The 17,404-nt window shown below is 39.2% G+C and overlaps 2 protein-coding genes across 2 annotated transcripts; both read right to left on the bottom strand.

Annotated features, from left to right (window-relative positions):
• Positions 1-12,918: 12,918 nt before the first annotated feature.
• LOC110625715 lies at positions 12,919-13,773 on the bottom strand. Its single transcript, XM_021771343.1, has one exon. It carries the CDS (start codon positions 13,771-13,773, stop codon positions 12,919-12,921), a length of 855 nt encoding a protein of 284 aa, XP_021627035.1.
• Positions 13,770-14,396, bottom strand: LOC110625716. Its single transcript, XM_021771344.1, has one exon. It carries the CDS (start codon positions 14,394-14,396, stop codon positions 13,770-13,772), a length of 627 nt encoding a protein of 208 aa, XP_021627036.1.
• Positions 14,397-17,404: the final 3,008 nt, after the last annotated feature.

Consider the following 17,404-nt stretch of genomic DNA (forward strand, 5'->3'; position numbering starts at 1 on the left):
TAGATCGAGGGAGTGGTGGATGGAGAAGTGTTTATATACATTGATTAAAGGAAATTTTCTATTAAGATTTTTAATTTCTTTTTTTGTGGTTTTGATTTGAACTAGTTTATGTGTGTTTTTAATATAATTATGTGGTTTCTTTTGATTGGTTGATGCTTAGCTGTATAGTACTGCATAAAGTGTTGCCGCAGTTACACATCGCCATCTTTCCAAAACCCTAGTCTTTGTTTTTGAGTGGTGATCCAATGAGGTTTCCCTTCTGCATCTACCACGCACCTCCCCAACTTTTCCTTTTTTTATAAAGGAAAATAATTAGTATTATTATTTTCTTATTATTATTTTAATAATATTTTTTTTCTCTTAAAATAAATTTGACAGGATGCCATTTGCAAAGTCTAAACATAAGACTTAGTTAACAATTAAAGTAAAACAAAAAACAAATATTGAATATTTGAATTAAAAAATCTAAATGTTTAAAGGAATTCATAATTATAGAAATTTCAAATTGAATTTGAAAATGTTTAAGATAAATTATATCATATTTTTTGAATTTTGGTAAAATTTATAATTATTTCAATATTTTTTAAAATCAGACAATTTAAAAAAAAAAATTTTGTCTATGTACAAGTTGGTTGTACACCTAACTTTCTATGCAAATTATTAGTAATTTTAGCAAACGAATCAAAATGCCTCCGTAAGTGTAACATAAATAGATGTGTAAAGGGAACCAGAAAAGGAGGTGCAGGGCCTTGCGCAATTGATGGAGAGTATGATTGAAAGAGTATAATATTCGTATGGATGTTTGTTTTTCAATAAATATAGAATATATATACTGCTTTATTTGGCTTTCGAGTAGTATAAAATATGAAGATAAATGGTTAACTATAGAAATGAAATTTAAAGCTGGCATTAGATAAGTTTATATACTTACGTCATAATAATATTTGGTATGTATGTTATGCTTATAATAATATTTTGTACACGTATGTTATGCCTTAATTAACAGATAGAAATTTAATTATGGACAAGCAAATTACATTATGGATAGACTAACTAATTTAGTGGTGATATTAATTTTTGATGGATTAAAAATAATTTTTAAATTCACTTAAAATCGTTGCAAAATTAATACAGATTGATTTCCAGAATATCTTTTATTTTCGTTTGAATATACCCGTTTAAAAGTGATTCTTTTCATATGTATATAAAATTAAAATAATAAAATAACTTTTCAAATTATATTTTTTCTCCAAAAATTCAAAATGTATTTTCAGATATTAGCCTTACGATCTCTGATCATATTATGATTTTTCAACCACTTTGTATTCTATATATTACAAAATATTAATATTATAAATGAAATTAAATTCAAATCACCAATGAATAATAGGATTTAAACCGATAAATTCCATAAACCTATATTAAAATATATGTTTTAATGATTAGCAACTCCTTAGATATGAACAATCGTCATCAAATTGAAATGTTGTAGAATGTATTATTCTCAATTTATGAAATGTTGTCAGATAACTATAGCCTACCATATTTATTATAATAAATATATAAAATATTTATTTTAAAAATAAATTTTAAATTAATATAATATCTTATTAATAAAACAAAATTTGTAAAATCTTATATTTAGATTGAAATATAATTTTTATTAAAATTAATGATAATTCAAACAAAAAATTGAGATGTATATAATAAAGCACTAATGGTAAAGTGTAGACTTATTTATTTTATTATAATTTATTTTAAATTTTATCAAATTCAATTTAGAATAGCCATTATTGAAAACATTTTATTTTATTCTATAAAATTTAGAGAGGACCACGACTTCCTATCGATAATTTGACGGTCTAATAACAGACTGTAAACAGAATAGATTTTCACTCATCACTTTCACAGTATGCTACTTATCTTTTTCAATTCAAACACTTTAGTTTTCACTGTAGGCACATTCTTCTGATTTTTTAAAATTCAACTAAATAGATTGAAATGAGAAAATATTTTACTGAATTCTAATTTTAAAAACTCGTTCGCTCTGATATCATGTAAAGAAAGAAAATTGAATAATATTTTAGATATATTAATTCAATCAGTCATGTATCAAAGGGGCTATTTATACTAAATTTATAATTTTAAAAACAAAATAGTATAAAAATTTTTAAAAAATTCAAATTAAAATAATTTGATTCTAGCAAAATTCGTTTACAAAATAATATTTTAAAATAATACAATACAATTAATAAGGTCATCAAATCAGTCTCAAATCATCAAGTCGGTTGTTAAGTCGATAACAGTTATTGGATTGGTTGATCGTAAGTAAATCAGGCAACAATATTAGGTCATTAGATCGTGAATTAGCAAATTATCATTCATATTCTATGGTTAGTCAGCAGATCACCGTCCATATTATTCTACAATATAAAGATATAACTATGATTATAAATTTACATGTATTTGAATAAACTGAATGTGGATTTGAATTAATATCTAATTAAGTAATTTTTTTTTATTTTAAGATAACATGTGCTACACGAATTATGTGATTTTCTATTTCAACTATCACATGACAACATTTGACCACCAAACCAATTATATATGTTCAACCCACTACCTTAATTTTAGTACTAAATAATGCTTGAGTTTTTTAATATATGCATTCACATAAAAATTTAATTATTTATTGATCTTAATGATTAAGGTATAAAGAATAATAAATTAATATTCATAAGAGTCCAAAAATAAAATGGGAAAATGTTTCTAGAAGTTTTTTTTTTTTTTTTAAATTAAGGGTATAACTCTTTATATTCTAACATTATCTTCTAATTTCCCTTTTTCCTTTCTTTCTCTCCAATCCAATATCTAGAAATTCAAGCCTATTAAATAATTCCCAATTTAGCTTTCAATATATTAATTAAGCTTTAAGAACAAATTACCCACTAAAACATAGGAATGAGTACGATTCAGTTTAAATTAAAAAATTAATTAAATTAAATTAATTTAAAATTTTAATTCAATTTTTTATTCATTTAAGTTCGATTTTTAATTTTAAGAATTTTAGTTATTTTAATTATGTTTTAATCAAAAAAAAATTAAAAAAAATCGAATCAAATCGATTAATAATAATAACATATTATTTTCAATAATATGGAGATATTAGATCATATTAAATTTAAAATATTTTAATTAAATTTTAAAATATTGAAAATATTAAAAATAAAGTGTAAAAAATAAAAAAAATTATTAAAAATTCAAATCGATCAAATCGAATTGAATCGAATTAAATCAGATCAGTTTTAATCGATTCAATTTCTGACTAAAATCAATTCAATTTAATTTTTATAAATATTAAAATTTTAATTTTTGATTTATTCAGTTCGATTCAATTTTAAATCGAACCGACTTGATATTCACTCAAAATTAAACCAAATCAATCGAATGTTGGCTCTGCTTAAAAAAATTATAATTTATTGGGTATTTTCTGCCTGTAAAATTGAATAATTTATAAAAAAAATAAAGTTATATAAATATTTTATACAATGTTGATGATCACTTAATTATTTGTAATAAAAATTGAAAAATTGTAATGTTGGAGAACATTGAAATTTAAAAAGGGAAATAAAAGTATTTATCTCTAATTATTTTTAGTTAATTATTAGACTATGGCTTAAAAATATAATTCGTAAAAAAAAAAAATTAAAAGCTCTGCCCTTAATCAAAGAAAATAGGAGTTTGGAATGAAAGTAAAGATTATTAAATCCCTTGGAACTTGATGAAGTTTTTAATTATAAGCTAAGCCATTATCAAGAAAACAAATTAATTAATTAAATTAATGTTGTATAACTAAGCCAAGCCTTTAAGCACGTGAAGTTGTCTTTTGAATAGATAATTAATTAAATCAAAGATAAAATTAAAATTTTTTCGCTAATAGCTCTCTTCTCTCCCGAGTTTTTTTATTTCTTCAATAAATTTTTAATATTTTTTTGAATAAATATAAATTTACAAATAATTAATTAAATAAAGGTTGATAATTAAGCTAATGAGTCCCTCGAGTTTGGCGTATTGAGTGCCCCCCACCACTTGCCTCACTGTCTTTTGCACATTCTGTGTTCATATATATTTATTCTTATTTATTTATTTATTTATTTTCTCAGCTCCAATTCGTAATTGATTATTAAACATTAAATTCTGGGTGTCTTCCTTTTCAGATGACAAATAGAATATGATGATACGATATCCAAAAGATAGGTTCACAAGAGTTGAATAAGTTTAGTTTGAGAGGAGAGTGCTTCTCTCCCTTTATTCTTTTTTTTTTTATCTGCTAGTGACATCTAACGGCTTTGCTGTTACTGAGCCACCTGTCTCTGTCATACGGATACGTACGTACAAAAGCGTTAGGCATATGCTCCATGCTAAACGGCCATTTAATTTTTTACTGGCACGCGTGTAAACAGAACTGTTAGGTGGCTGGGCTGGTTGTCCCCTCTCCTGCTAAGTCTCATGATCGGACTGGGAGTGAAGAGACTGGGGGTGAAGAGACTGGGGGTTAAGGGAGGCCTGATCTTAAGGCCGAATGGTCTGGGCCGGCCCACTTGAGAAGCTTTGTGAACCTTGGGCTAGTGCTGTCATTATGGGCTCTGCCTCATATTGGGGTGGTGAAACCCAGCGGTCATCAATTGCCCCTTTACCTTTTCATCAGTTATTAAATGAGTGATGATGGGGTAAATACCGAGAACCTATTATGACCGCGTGGCCTGAGGACTATCCTCCTCAAAACGTCTCTTCTTCACTTTACTGTTTCAAAATTCGAATTTTTTCAGCCTTCACAGAACTCTTACTCTTCTCTGCTCCTTGCACGTTTCGCCTGCTCTGTCTTTCTGCCCCCATCGTCTTTAAGGTACGCTTCTCATTTCACCATGGCTAGCCCGAAACTTCCTGATGTTATTAATCAAGAGTCTAGTATTACTCCTTCCACCCTAAAAAATTTCTTTTCATGGGAGTATTTAGATACCCCTCTCTTTCATATTCGGGTTTCCTATCGTAATGAGAGGATCGTTCTTCCCAATCCTCCCCCCTTTGGTCTAATCGACCCTCAGAAAGACCACAGTTTGGTCTTCTTTGTCAAACAATGAGAGTATGATTTAACATTTCCCTTCTCCCCTTTTTTCATTGAGGTCTTCCGGTATTTCGGGATAATCTCTCGGATGTTGGCTCCTAATTCCATTTTGTTCATGTGCTCTTTTGAGTCTATTTGCCTGAGCTGGGGGTTCATGCCCACAACGCGTCTATTTGTTACCTTCTTTCAGCTAGTTAGGGCAAGTTAGGGCTTTTACTATTTTGCCCCTCGCGGAGGGCTATCCATCTTTTCGGGTCACAAGGACTCAATAAAAGGCTGGGTAGAGGGGTTCGCAGTGGTAGAGCTGAAAAAGGACTCTGGGTTGTCTTGGGAGGTGGAGCTCTCCTGGGAGGATGTCCCTCTAGGCTGCAACGATCTGCTCCAGCTAAGCCTTTCTGAACAGGTCGGGTACCTTCGACTGACTTCTGTTGAGCAGAAGTATGATGTCAAAAAATGCATGTTTGTGTCCAGTCTTCAGGACTGCAGGGATGCGGGTATTTCACTTCGTTTAATTGCTTTGTTTCTCCCTTCTTAATTTTCCTCGAATGCTTTTCTAACTTGTTTTGGTTTTGGGTCTCTACAACTTCTCAAGTACCCATGGACAAGATCAAGCCTTCCAAGAATTTTACTCTATCTCGGGAGAGCATGAAAGCCACCCTGGACGCTTTCCGAGCTGGGCAGTCCATGTCTGATGCTACTCAGGAGGTGGCCCAGGTCATCTCCTCCAGGTCGGCGGGCCGATCTATTGCCCCATTTTCAGTTCCCTCTCGAGCTCCTAAGCCGAGCTCCCGGGTTGTTAGGACCTCCAAGCCTTCCAACCGCAGCAGGTCTAGCTCTCTTCCTCAATCTTCCCAGGCCTCTGGATCCCAACGGGCCTCTATTGCGAGGACGGAGGTTGTGCCTAAGGTGATTGACGAGCCAGCAGAGGACCTGGGGCTTGCAAGGGCGGATGTTGCTCCATCTTTTGGGGATGCCCCTGAGGAGAGGTTCGAGGTCTTTCCATCCGAAGGAAGGGCTCCCGAGGGTGAGATGGAGGTCGTCTCGGTTGGTGAGGGCGTCCAAGAAGCCGGTGCCGAGGTCGCACCTATTGATAAGGGCATCCCTAAGGAGAGGGCTAAGTCCGAGTCAGATGATGTTGTTCCTCATCGGAAGAAAACCTCAGCTGCCAGTGATGTTGTTGCTAAGGAGGCCGCTGGCAAGCGAGCTCTTCCCTCCCATGCTCTTGCTTCGGCTCCTGCCCCCAACAAGTCTCGGGCTTCTAAGCAGCCAGCCCCAGCTCTGTCTCCCCTTGAGAAAGAGAAAACTCCCGTGGTGCCCTTGCTTTCTGCCCCCGACAATGAGATTTTAAACGCGGAAGATATTACCCATCAATCTCCGGCGAGCGTTGTTGCAGAGACACTACGGAAGCAAATGTTTGGTGGAGTCACTGAGGCTTCGGAACCTCGTTTGCTTGCTCTCACTGGTCTTTTGGCCAGCTCTACTCGAGAGCAAGTAGCGTTCCAGTCTCGGACTCGAGGGGAGCTCGGAGATACAATTAGGGAAATGCTCCTCATGGTAACTTATCCTCTTTGATGTTGGGTTTTCATTTGATTTCCGTTGTTCTCTATCTTAACAGTTTTCTCTTCACGCTAGGTGATGGGCCTCTTTATGGAGGTTGACGTCCATGACCAGTCTCTCCGGGACTCGGTGGACCACCGGATTGAGGAGGCGCGCCACAAGGAGAACCTTGCTGCGACCAGTGATGCCTGGGGCCATCTTGCCGTGGCCCAAGAGCATCTGAAGACTCTACAGGGGGAACTGTCTTATACCCAAGATGCTCTCAAGAGGGCTGATGAGAGGGCAGCTGCGGCAGAGGTTCGCCGTGATGAAGTTTTGGAGCAGCTGTCCTCCCTGGAGGAAACCCAGCGGGAGAGGGACAAGGCTGTGGGCCAAAGGAATGAGGTCTGGCATCAGTATGAGGCGTTGAAAGTAGATTATGATGGGGCTCAGGTTTGCTACGATACCGTGATGGCTCAAAGGGATGAAGCTCTGGCTCGAACAGTCGTTCTTGAGCAGGAGCTGAGCAAGCGTGCTGATAATCTCAAAGACCTGACTTTGGCAGCAGAGGAGTCGAAGCTTCAAAATCAACAACTCTGCCAAGTAGTTAAGGCTTTGGAAAGGAGGTGTTCAGCCCTGCTTGAGGATGCTAAGCTTGCTGAAGATAGGGTCCAATTGGCATGTGAGGAGCACCTGCAGGAATACAAGGGGTCTACTAAGTTGAGGGTAGAGATCGATCAGGCCTGCCAGAGGTGTTTACTGGAATATAAGGGCTCCTCGGAGCTAAAAGCTGAGATCGAGTAGGCCTGTGAAGATCATCTTCAACGTTACCAGAATTCTCCCGAGCTGAAAGCAAAGATAGAGGAGGCTTGTGAGGCACGGCTTGCGAACTTTAAAGCTTCTGATGAGTTGAAACACGAGATATGGAACAGGGGTTTCTGCATGTTTGCCTCCGGGTTCAATCAAGGCCTGAAAGAAGTCAGGGATGCACCCTCCACCCCACTAGCTCAACTCCGAGCCCTTGAAGTGGACTCTGATGGCGAGGAGGTGTGTTATGAGGAGGATGACAACCCTCTGCCTGAAGGAGCTTTTCGCACCGCAACTGAACCTCTTGAAGGGGATGCTGAGCTTGAGGGAGGAGATGAAAGAGAGAGCGGCGAGCCTAAGGAGAGCGATGCTAGGCCTCAGGGAGAGGATGCCGAGTCCTAGGAAGAAGACACTGGACCCCGGGGAGGGGAGATAATGCCCTTCATGGGTGCTGGGGGGTCAGAGCAGGAGGGTACTGGGCTCCCCAAGGATAGTGGTGTAGGTGACAATGTAAATACTGATGTAATTAGTAATGTAAGTCCTCTACGGACAATCTTTCCCCCCATACTTTTAGATGATTAGATAAAGTTGTAACTTACTTTTCTTTTGTTTAATGAGATATGTCTTTTATTTGTGTTTATACTTGAATTATTTTTGCTCTTGTTTGTTTTTATGGATTTACTGAGCTGCTTAACCTATTAAAGGCTTAATTTGTTTCTCCTATCCGTAACCTTTTTCTGGTTTGACTTACCTTAAGGATAAAGGCTTTTAGGTTATATGTTCACTTAGTAAATTTCAAAGAGTTCAGCTATACTAGGCTGACCAGCCCTGTTGTCAGTCTTTTCCTTCCTTGAGTTAATCCGAACTGAGATTTTAGTAGTTGACTAAACTTCTAACTTGTGAGTTTTTCTAATCTTGCGAAGGCGTTCCTATTTTTTATTTCGTTGATTTGTCAGTAACGCTAGCTCGGGTGTATGTAGGGGTGTCTCGCTAGCGCTTTATTTTTCCCAAGTATACTTTCCATATAATCAAAGTAAGTTAGATCATGTACCTTCTTAGAATGATGAACTTGTCTTCTTGGTTTTGTTTTCTATCCTGCGTTGAGTGGAGTTGAGGTTGTAGCCTTACCCGTCCGCTCATGCCTTCGATTTCTTCTTCCACTTTGGGTTAGGGGAAGTTTGTAGCTTTTATTTTACCATTTGCTTTTCTCAAGTTTGGCTCTTCTCTCGCTTGGTTCCTCCGAGCTCAGATCTATGTATCTCATCTCGGGATTCAGCCTTTTCAGATCTGCTTTGTTCCTTTCCAATTTTTAGACTTGCTTGAAGTTTGAGTTTTCCTTTTTAGCCTTGTTACCGCTTCGAGGCCCTTTGCCGGTTTTGTGGTGCCAGGGTTATTTTGGAGCCCGGTCACCCACCTCGCTGAGATCTTGAATAAAATTCAGGCACTTTTGGCCTTACTGTCGCTTCATCATCTCAGCCAATTTTGTGGTGCCGGGGTCACTTTGGAGCTCGGTCACCCACCTCACTGAGGTCTTGAACAAGATTCAGGCACTTTTGGCCTTACTGTCGCTTCATCATCTTAGTTGATTTTGTGGTGCCAGGGTCATTTTGGAGTCCGGTCACCCACCTCACTGAGGTCTTGAACAAGATTCAGGCACTTTTGATCTTACTGTCGCTTCATCATCTCAGCCGGTTTTGTGGTGCCGAGGTCATTTTGGAGCCCGGTCACCCACCTCACTGAGGTCTTGAACAAGATTCAGGCACTTTTAACCTTACTGTCGCTTCATCATCTCAGCTGGTTTTATGGTGCCAAGGTCATTTTGGAGTCCGGTCACCCACCTAATTGAGATCTTTAACAAGATTCAGGCACTTTTGGCCTTACTGTCGCTTCATCATCTCAGCCGATTTTGTGGTGCCGGGGTCATTTTGGAGCCCGGTCACCCACCTCACTGAGGTCTTGAACAAGGTTGGTGTGGTTGTTTTTCTATCTTTTTAAAGAAATCCTGCCTTATAATAATAGTAAAGGTAGCATATTTTGTTACAAGTATCAGATGTAAATATGTTTGTTTATTTCATCCACATTTCTCATAATACAAATGCTTGCCTATATTTGCGTACATTCAAGGGAAATACCTCTTTAAGTGCTGAATATTCCAGGCGTGGGGTTTCAAATTTCCTTGTAAGTCTTCGATTCGGTATACACCAGGTTTGACAACTTTATCTATCCTGAAGGGGCCTTCCCAAGTTGGTGCTAGCTTTCCTATCGCGGCTCTCTTCCCCATGGCTTCTAGCTTTCTTAATGCCAGGTCTCCTACTTTCAAGTTTCTCTCCCTGACTCTTTGCTTGTAGTAGTGAGCTGCCTTTTGCTGGTAAGCGGCAGTATGGAGCTGGGCTTCATCTCTAATTTCTTCTAGGATATCCAGGTTGCTTCTCAACTTGTCGTCATTGGAGTTCTCACTGTTGTACTGTACTTTGTGAGTAAGAATTTGCAACTCGACGGGTACCACAGTTTCGGTTCCAAATGCCAGCGCGAAGGGTGTTTCCTTTGTTGGTGTCCGAGGTGTAGTTCGGAATGCCCACAAGATACTGTTAAGCTCGTTTGCCCAATTTCTCTTTGCTCTATCCAGTCGCTTCTTCAGTCCCTGGAGGATAGCTCGATTTGTGACCTCTATCTGACCATTGATTTGAGGGTGGGCCACTGAGGAAAATTTATGCCATATGCCCATGTTTGTTGTGAATTCTTTGAAGGTTTTGTAGTCGAACTGCTTGCCATTATCTGATATGAGCACTCTTGGTATCCCGAATCTGCAGATGATGTTGCCCCAGATGAAATCTATCATTTTCTTGGCTGTGATAGTGGGGACTGCCTCTGCCTCTGGCCATTTTGAAAAGTACTCTACAACTACTATTACGAACTTCTTCTGTCCTGTGGTCTTAGGGAAAGGTCCTAGGATGTCTATGCCCCATTGTGAGAACGGCCATGAGCTAGATATGCTGCATTGAGGTGTGGTTGGAACATTGATGGCGTTGGAAAATCTTTGGCATATGTTACACCTGTGGACGAACTCCTCGGCTTCCCTTTTGACGGTGGGCCAGTAGTATCCCTGCCTGAAGATTTTGTTCGTCAACGTCCCTGCTCCCTCATGGGCTCCACATATTCCTTGATGTATCTCCTCCATCACCCTTATAGCTTCTTCTGGGCTCACACATCGGAGCCATGGGCTAGACTTCCCTCTTCGGTATAGGGTTCCTATTACTGCTTGGTAGTTGGCAGCCCAGGCTGCAATTTTCCTTGCCTCGGCTTTGTCCTCAGGGAGTTTTCCCTTCTCCAAGTATTCCAGGTACGGGGTCATCCAATTTTGTCCTTCTTCGATTTCCATTACGGTGTTTGTTTTATCGAAACCAGGAGTGTCGATGTGTTGTATGTATACTTCATCTGGGAGCTGTTCCAGCTCTTTCCTAGATAATCGACTGAGCAGGTCTGCTTCTTCGTTTTCCTCTCGAGGTATTCTCTGGTATCTTACTGTGATTCCCTGGCTTTTGAGTTCAGCTTCTATGGCCTTTACCTTCGCCAAGTAGCTTCGCATGGTCGGATCTCTTGCCTGATATGCTGCCGTTATCTGGCTGATCACTAACTAGGAGTCGCTATTTATTTCAAGGTCGGTTGCCCCTACTTCCATTGCGATCAACATCCCGTTTATTAAGGCTATATATTCTGCTACATTGTTAGAAGTATTGAACTCCAGGCGTAGGGCGTAACAAACTTTGAACCCTTCAGGTCCTTTCAGCATTATTCTCGCGCCGCTGCCTCCAGCGCTGGATGCTCCATCCACATACAATTTCCAGCTGAATTCTTGTGAGGATTGCCTTTCCCTCTCTCCTTCTACTGCTGCTGAGGGTGCTTTACCAAGTTCTGCTTGTTCTTCGTTGAAAGAGCACTCCACTATGAAATCGGCGAGGGCTTGAGCTTTTATGGTGGTGCGAGGTCAGTACTCTAAGCAGTAAGGGCTGATCTCAATGGACCAAGCAAGCATCCGTCCTGAAGTTTCTGGTCTATGGAGGATTTTCTTCAACAGCTGGTCCGTCATCACTACTCCTTGATGACTCTCTAGATATACCCTGAATTTTCTGACTGCCAATAACATAGCAGATGCTATCTTTTCAATGTTCAGGTATCTTACCTCAGCATCTTTGAGTACTTTGCTGACGTAAAATACTGGCTTCTGCTCTCCTCTTTCCACTCTCACTAGCACCGCGCTGACCGCTTGTTCCGAGGCTGATAAGTAGATCAAGAGCTCTTCCCCTTCCAGCGAGCTACTGAGTACATATGGAGAACTGAGATAGCACTTGAGCTCTTTGAAAGCTTCTTGATAATCCTCAGTCCATTCAAAATTTGAAAATTTTCTCAACTTCTTGAAGAATAGTAGGCACCTTTCTGCCGACCTTGACATGAAACGATTAAGCGTTACTACCCTTCCAGTGAGTCTTTGGACATCCCTCACACAGGTTGGTTTAGGCATTTTCAATATTGCTTCCACCTTCTCAGGGTTGGGCTCGATACCCTTTCCACTCACCATGTAACCTAGGAATTTTCCGCCCCTGATAAAGAAAGCACATTTTGCTGGGTTTAGCCTCATTTTGTACTGCTCCAGTACCTCAAATACTTCCTTCAAGTCTATCAAGTGTTGTTAAAATGTCGGACTCTTCACCACCATATCTTCCACATATACTTCGACATTCCTACCAATCTGGTCTTTGAAAAATTTTGTTCATCAATCTCTGGTATGTTGCCCCAACATTCTTTAGCCCAAAAGGCATGGCTTTGTAACAGTAAGTCCTATCTTCTGTTATGAACAAGGTCTTCTCCTCATCCGACCTGTCCATTGGGATTTAGTGGTAACCAGACATTGCATCCAGAGACGACATGTAATCAAAACCAGCCGTAGAGTCGACCATTTTATTAATATCAGGGAGGGGGTAACAATCTTTGGGGCATGCCTGGTTCAGGTCAGTAAAATCTATACACATCCTATACTTGCCATTTGCTTTTTTCACTAGTACAAGATTTGCTAGCCATTGCGGGTACATTACTTCCCTAATAAACCCTGCTTCTTCCAGCTTTCGTACCTCCTCCCTGGTGGCCTGTTGCTTCTCTCTTCCCACTACTCTCTTCTTCTGCTTTATCGGCTTAGCTTCGGGGAGGACGTTCAGCTTGTGAGTCATCACCTCAGGGTCTATCCCAGGCATGTCAGATGGTTTCCAGGCGAAGCTTGAGGCGTGACCTCGGATCAGAGCCATCACTTCAGTTTTCTGCTCTTCAGTCAGTCCAGCATTGAGACTGAAAATCTTGTATGTTTATGTTTCTGATAAGGGGAAGGTTTCCAGTTCTCCGACCGGTTCCGTTCTGGCTTCTTTCTTCTCATCTCGGACTTCCAGAACTTCTGAGTAGAATTATTCTCCTGCCGAGCTCGGTTCTGACACTGTGGCCAGGTATACTGCTCTCGCCTCTTCTTGACACCCCCTGACTACTCCTACTCCTGCCTCAGTTGGGAACTTCATAGCTAGGTACCTGATGCTGGTTACTACCTCAAAATCATACAGCACAGGCCTTCCCAATATCACGTTATAGTTTAGAGGGAGCTTCACCACTAAGAATAACGCATAGTGAGTCCGAGCCAAGGGTGCCTCTCCGAGGGTCAGAGCTAGTTTCACTTTTCCTTCCACAGGTACCCGGGCTCCTCTGATCCCCTTCACCGGGGCTTGATCCCGAACTAGCTGCTCTTCGGGGATTCTCATCTGCTGGAGGATCCTGTATGGCAATAAGTTTACCTTGCTTCCCTCGTCGACTAGGATCTTCCTGACTCGGTAGTTATGAATAACGGCTTCGATAACGAGGGCATCGTCGTGAGGCATCTGAATGCCGCGGGCATCTTTTGAGCAGAAAGAGATGACCGCTGGAGAATGTTCTGCTACTTGCATGACCTTAGTACTGCTGCCTTCCCCATCTCGGCCCCTCTTTCTTCCTCTCCTACTCATCCGACCTCCAGTTCCCCCGACAATCATGTTGATGGTTCCACTGGAACCGTCATTCACTGGTCCTGCTCCTAACCTCCTAGGTCTTTCTGTCGCAGGATTTTGCTGAGGCCTTTCTCCTTCTAGTTTTTTCAAAAAGTTTCGGAGGTGCCCCCTTTTAATTAGCCTTTCAATCTCGCTAATCAACTGGTAACAGTTATTGGTGTCATGGCCGTGTGTGCGATGGTATTGACAGTATTTGTCAGAATCTCTTTGGCTTGCTTCAGCCTTCATGTGGGTTTGGGCCATTGGAGAAACTCCTTGTTTTGGACTGCCATGAGCACTTCAGCTCGGGAGGCATTGAGAGGGGTCAGGGTCTCAAGAATCCGTGGGGGAAATGGTCTTTGGTCCCTCCGGTCCCAGGGTTGTCTGCACGTTTTAGGCTTTTTGTTTTGCCTCTTTTCATGTCTTTCCGACCTCCTTTCCTCCGGGGCTTTTTCTCTGTCTGCTGCCTCCTTGGCAAATCTGCTCGTCATCAAGGCATCATCCTGCCTTATGTATTTTTCAGCCCTCCTCATCAGTTCTGCTAATGAGGTAAGGGGATTTCTACTCAACGAGCTGAAGAACTCGGGGGAGGTTGTCCCTTTCTGCATGGCTTCTACCACCATGCCTTCATCTAGTTCAGGGATCTGTAGGGCCTCCGTATTGAAACGGGCTATATATTCCCTCAAGGATTCATTCCTCCTCTGCCTGACCGTCTCCAGATAACTAGTCTTTCTGTCAGCCGGCACTCCAGCTATGAACCGGCTGATGAAAACATTGGCAAGGTCTCCGAAACTTCTGATGCTTCCAACCTCCAAGCTATTGAACCACGCCCGTGCTGGCCCCGTAAGCGTCGTTAGGAATACCTTGCACATCAAGGCATCCGATAAGGTCTGCAACTCCATGAAAGTTTTATAGTTAAGGACGTGTTCTCTCGGGTTTCCTGCTCTGTCGTATGCTGCTATAAGCGGCATCATGAATTTTTTGGGGATGGTCTCCTGCTGTACCCATCTCGAGAAAGGCAAGGATGTGGGTAAGAGGGTTTGACTGTGATCCTTCACTCCGAACTCGGCCAGGAGTTGTTCTCTCATCTTTCACAGTTTTTGATCTACATCTTCTTCTTATTGTCTGGGCCTCTTCTCCATGCGATACTCCTCCTTCCATTCTTCATTCTCCGTTCTTCTGGTTGTTCTGGCAGAGTAACTTTCTGCCTCGTCATTTTCTATCAGCTCCCTTACCCTTCTTCCATGGACTCTAGCCTCCGGCTCTTCCTCTTCACCGGCCCTTCTGCCTCTTTCTCCGATTTCTCTACTGTTTTGTTGGGGGATTGGGTGATTGAAGATAGGCTGGGGCTCATTGGTTTGGATTCCTTCTATCGTAGGCAACACATTCGGTGGAGTGTTGAGGCCTCTCTATTGCATCGTTTACCCCAACCAGTAAGCAGTATTTTGCAACTGGAGGGTCATGGCCTGAAGATCTTGGTTAGATAAGGTGGCTCTGGGTATATTCCCTGCCAAGCTCGGCGAGGGATTAAAAGGGGTTGGTAGTTGATTATTGGGAGTCGTGGGGCTGGAGAAAAAGAATTGTTGCCCTTCTTGGGCAGAGCTCAGGTCGTTGAAGGTATTGGTGGTGTTGTTTTTGTTATGGTTGACCATTGTGGATCTCAGTGGGTTTTGTAAGAGTGGAACTCCAGTGATGGAAAGATCTCCTCCGTTCCCACAGACGGCGCCAATTGATGATATGAGATCCAAAAGATAGGGTTTACAGTAGTTGAGTAAGCTTGGTTTGAGAGGAGGGTGCTCCTCTTCCTTTATTCTTTTTTCTTTTGTCTGCTAGTGACATCTAACGGCCTTACTATTACTGGGCCACCTGTCTCTATCATATAGGTACATACGTACAAAAGCGTCAATCGTCTGCTCCATACTAATAGGCCATTTAATTTCTCCATGGCACGCGTGTAAACAGAACTGCTAGGTGGCTGGACCGGTTGTCCCCTCTTCTGCTAAGTCTCATGATCGGGCTGGGGGTGAAAAGATTGGGGCTTAAGGGAGGCCCGATCTCAAAGCCGAATGGCCTGGGCCGACCCACTTGAGAAGTTTCGTGAACTTTAGGCTAGCACTGTCATTGTGAGCTCGGCCTCATATTGGAGTGGTAAAACTCAACGGTCATCAGAATATATTAATGCCTGTTTATAGGAGTTTGATCAGTTTCCTTTTATGATTTACCTTTGACAAGTACCAATAAGAATGAATTCAATCAATGAATTTCAGGTAATAATTATCGTATCATGTTTTAGCAAATAATAATAATAATAATTATATTATATTATTATTATTGCTATTAGTAGAGCTCCTTTACCTTTTTTTTTAAAAAAAAGAGTAAATTTATTAATTCTGATTGAATAATTCTTTTTGAAACAAAAAAAGTGGTGAGAAAGAAGGACAATTCTCTATTCTTTCTCAATTCTCATGATGATAGGGTAGAAGAAGGCATAGGGATTGCAGTTGGAGATCAGACCAGAGTAGGGTTCTCAATTCTCATTCACCAACTTCACACATTTCATGCCCTACTTTTTCAAATTTTCAACATAATTCTGACAGTTTTATAAAAAAATTATGGGCACTTCTATAGAACATTTATTTATTTTTAAATAATTATATATATATATATATATATATATGACTTATTTAATAAATTTAAATTCAAATTCAAATTTATTTTTTATAAACATTAAAATAAATACAGAAAAATATCTAAAGGAATTTATTTTTTTAAAAAAATCTCTTTCTTATCAACTTTTATTTCAAAAAATATATTTCTCTCTCACAGACACAAATATATATAATTAAATTTTATATTAAATTTTCATTTATATAATTAAATTTTGTTATGTAATTTAATTAGCAATGTAATATTATTAATTCTCATTTGCAACTTGAAAAACGAGAATTAATAATATTACATTGCTAATCAAATTATATAACAAAATCTTAATTATATAGCTGATTAACAACGTATTAATATATATTCTCAAAAGAAAAAAAAAACAATTAATTAAAATTAGCGAATAAAAATTTTACAAAATTTAAAATTTTATTAAAAAATTTCGTAAAAATTTAATTAAATTATTTTTTATAATTATTTTGTTTCAAATAAAATAATTTAATTACTTTTAATTTTAAAAAAATATCATCATACATAAAGATGGAGTCGTAAATCATTTTAAAAAATTAATTTAAATTTAATTTTTATAAAATTATTTATACCAAATGAAAAATTAATGATCGGTGAATATAAAAAAAAATAAATAAAGCATTGCATTTTTCATGTGATTTTTCTTGTGGTCCATGGTCTCGGAGCATGGTTTTGGACACGAGTCCTTTAGACTCTCAGAGAAATTTGATATTGTTATCCAAATGTTTGATACTTTATAATGTCTACATTAAGGAAAATTATACAAGTAAATTTAGATAGTAATTAAGAAAATTTCTTTTTTTTTTAAATTAACTAATTATCATAAAAATAATTATTAATTATTAAAGCAGCTAATTTTACTGAACAGAGGATTAAATGAATTAATTTTAACATATTTTATAATGGAAAAATAAATTTTCTTATATATTTATATGAGTGGGCTTAAAAAGAGAAAGGAAAGTTGATGGATAATAGAGTGATGTGTACAAAGCCTCCACCTGAGGATGCCTCGTGGCCGTACATGATGAGGTGGCAGGACGCAGGTGACAGGTGGCAGGTGGAGGGTGGCGGGTGGGGGGTGGCAGGTGGCAGGTGGCGGGTGGCAGATTTTGCTGCTTATTTTATTGGTCAGTGAGTAGGGCTGAGCAGTATTCGGTTTAAACCGAAATAACCGACCGAACTGATTAAT

Source organism: Manihot esculenta, chromosome 11 (assembly GCF_001659605.2).
Source record: "Manihot esculenta cultivar AM560-2 chromosome 11, M.esculenta_v8, whole genome shotgun sequence".
Classification (NCBI taxonomy): domain Eukaryota; kingdom Viridiplantae; phylum Streptophyta; class Magnoliopsida; order Malpighiales; family Euphorbiaceae; genus Manihot; species Manihot esculenta.

Excerpts from the sequence above, each read along its gene's own strand:
- LOC110625715 (XM_021771343.1), bottom strand. The coding sequence starts at position 13,773 with ATGAAGGCTGAAGCAAGCCAAAGAGATTCTGACAAATACTGTCAATAC.
- LOC110625716 (XM_021771344.1), bottom strand. The coding sequence starts at position 14,396 with ATGTGCAAGGTATTCCTAACGACGCTTACGGGGCCAGCACGGGCGTGG.